This window comes from Monodelphis domestica, chromosome 6 (genome assembly GCF_027887165.1).
Source record: "Monodelphis domestica isolate mMonDom1 chromosome 6, mMonDom1.pri, whole genome shotgun sequence".
Classification (NCBI taxonomy): domain Eukaryota; kingdom Metazoa; phylum Chordata; class Mammalia; order Didelphimorphia; family Didelphidae; genus Monodelphis; species Monodelphis domestica.
Genome location: NC_077232.1, coordinates 12,036,136 through 12,038,635, shown reverse-complemented (window position 1 = coordinate 12,038,635; position 2,500 = coordinate 12,036,136). Strand labels below are relative to the sequence as shown.

Genomic DNA, 2,500 nt, shown 5'->3' with positions numbered 1-2,500 from the left:
GGATGCAGCCACCAGGTCTGCCTGGGCAGCCAGTGAGACAGCTCGTTTCCAGGAGAAAGCAGGGGGTCGGAAGCCCCCGGCTTGAGGGATCTGGGCTCCCCCCTCCCCCAGGGCTCCCTCAAGGACCTCTTCCTGGGTCTCTCTTGGAAGCACAGCCCTTCTCTGGCCCTGCTTGGCTTATAGGACGTGACAAGCTCCCAGGCCAGGCCCAGGCCCCGCAGGCCTCACTAGTCTGATGAGAAGTGGCCGGAGAGCTGGAGGGGACACGAGGATCCGCCTGCCCGACTCCCTCATCTTACAGAGGAGGAAGCAGAGGGACACATGAGCAGTTCCCAGGACGGAAGCCCCCGGCTTGAGGGACCTGGGCTCCCCCCTCCCCCAGGGCTCCCTCAAGGACCTCTTCCTGGGCCTCTCTTGGAAGCACAGCCAGCGGGCACTCCCCACTGAGCTGAGTGGCACGGGGTGGTTTAGGGAAGAAGTAGCAGGAGCCTGACTTGAGCCTGGAGAGCTTCTTGTCTTTTTAAACTTCCCTTCCACGTGCCAATCGATACTGCGGGTGCTGGTTCCAAGGCACAAGAGCAGTCAAAGGTTGGCAGGGGGACGCTTTAGGCGTTCCGGACCTCAGGCCAGCACGCTGGCGCCTCGGTTTCCCTCCGGATGACTCGGGATCTCTGACTTCTGCGCCTCGTCCCTCCTCTCTCCCAGACCCTGTGCCCTGAAGGTCCTGGGGGGTCCCAAGGGCTCACGGGATCTCTGGGGGATCCAGGCAAACTCAGAGACCCACTGGAAGAGCCTCCACTTTGGGGTGACCCTGGGCAGGTCACTTCCCCCGCTGCCTAGCCCCGACTGCTCTTCTGCCTCAGAGCCAATGCAGTCCCGACTCTCAGATGGAAGGCGAGGGCCTCTGGGGTCCCTCCTTAGCCTGTGGCAGTGGCTACACTGACTAGACTCTCGGCACGGCCCTGACCTCTTCCCATAAGCCCCATCTCGTCCTGATCCTGACCGGGGCCTGGGAGCAGCCTACGCCTAGGGGCCCGGGGCCTGACGCGTGGCCTTCAGACATCTCTGCCCACCAGCCGCTGGCAGCTCTTCCGGGGGGGGGGGGCTCTGGTGGCCAGGCCTCCCCCCGGCCCTGCTCGGAGCCCTTCTGACCGCAGCCCGCCTCCTAGACTTCTGGTTCCCCTTGGCACTCCCCTGCAGTAGGGTTAGGGTGAAGCCCCCTGAGCTCAGGGGACCTCAGAGGCCACAAGGAGGTTGGGGTGGGGGATGAGGGAGAAGAGGCTCGTGGGCCATTCCCTACCATCTCCCTACCCACCAACCCCCCGAGAAACAGGGATTTCCAAGGAGTGGCAGGCAGAGATGAAATGTAGGCAGCAGGAGGGAGCTGAACAGGGAGATGGAAGGGGCAGAGCTGGGGGTCGCTCCCTTCACAGGCACGTGGGAGGGAGGCAGGGGGAGAGCCTGGGGGAGCAGGTGTGATCCAGATTGGTCCCAGGATGGTCCGAGGGACCCGAGAGAACATCACCGAGCTGGTGAAGAGGGTAAAAGGCCTCAGCCTGGGGCGGGGGGAGGGAGAGACGTCCTCCATCCCCCTCCCCAAGCTGCCGGTGAGAGGCCCCAGCAGGTGGGGCCTCCTCCTCCTCTTCCTCCAGCCCCCGGCTGGGCTGGAGTTGGGGGACCCTCTCTGCGCCTCCTCCTCCTGCTGTGGCCGGAGGGGCCTCGCCTTTGCTCATACCTCTTGTCCCCCTGAGCGCTCTGGTTCTGCTGAGTTCCTGGGTTTTGCAGGTCAGGGATATTGGCAAAGTCATCCTGTTCCGAGAGCCCTAAGACCAAGGATAGCACCACCATCCGGCCTTCCCTGCCCAGGAGGGGGGCAGCCCGCCAGCCAGCCAGCCAGGCAGCGAGACGAGGAGGCCCCAGAGGCAGCGAGCGAGCAAGAAGGGAAGGAAGGAGAGAAGGGAGAGAAAAAGAGAGAGGAAAAAAGCATAAGAAACCAACTTTGGAGGAAGAAAAACACACCCAGCATTGTCAATGGCCGCAGGAGGAGAGAGTGGGGCGGGGGGACAGGAGAGGAGGTGTCCATGGCCCAGACCCAAAGCTCATCATGGGAAAAGGGGTCAAGTTGCAATCTGGGAGAGAAAGGAGGGAGGGAGGAGGGAGGAAGAGGACTCAGAAGGTCTTGGAGCACCTGATGGGAGCCTTGGGGACTAGGCTCCAGGCCCCCGGCACAGTGTCCATTCAGGAAATGGCCCTCCAGTTGGGAGCTTTACAGAACCTGAACTGTCTGGCCCAGGTCATGGGAGCCCACCCTCCAGCACCCCAAATCTCAAGGTGAAAGAGGCCTGAGAGGGTGTCGAGGAATCACCCTCTGTGACGTACCTAACATGCTCTCATCCAGCTTGTTTGAAGGACTCCAGTGAGGGGGCAGGGATTTCCCACCTCCAGAGGCAGCCCATTCCACTTTGGGGCAGTTTGGGTCATTAGGAATTGGGCTGTCATT

At 62.4% G+C, this 2,500-nt stretch overlaps 1 protein-coding gene across 1 annotated transcript in view; it reads right to left on the bottom strand.

The window, feature by feature from the left end:
- Positions 1–2,494, bottom strand: part of LOC103105774 (synaptotagmin-7) — a 26,709-nt gene extending 24,215 nt beyond the window's left edge. Inside the window, exon 1 of the mRNA XM_056801616.1 lies at positions 1,736–2,494. Coding sequence (XP_056657594.1) covers positions 1,736–1,848 — 113 coding nt within the window. The 5' untranslated portion in view covers positions 1,849–2,494. The remainder of the gene's footprint in view (positions 1–1,735) is intronic.
- Positions 2,495–2,500: the final 6 nt, after the last annotated feature.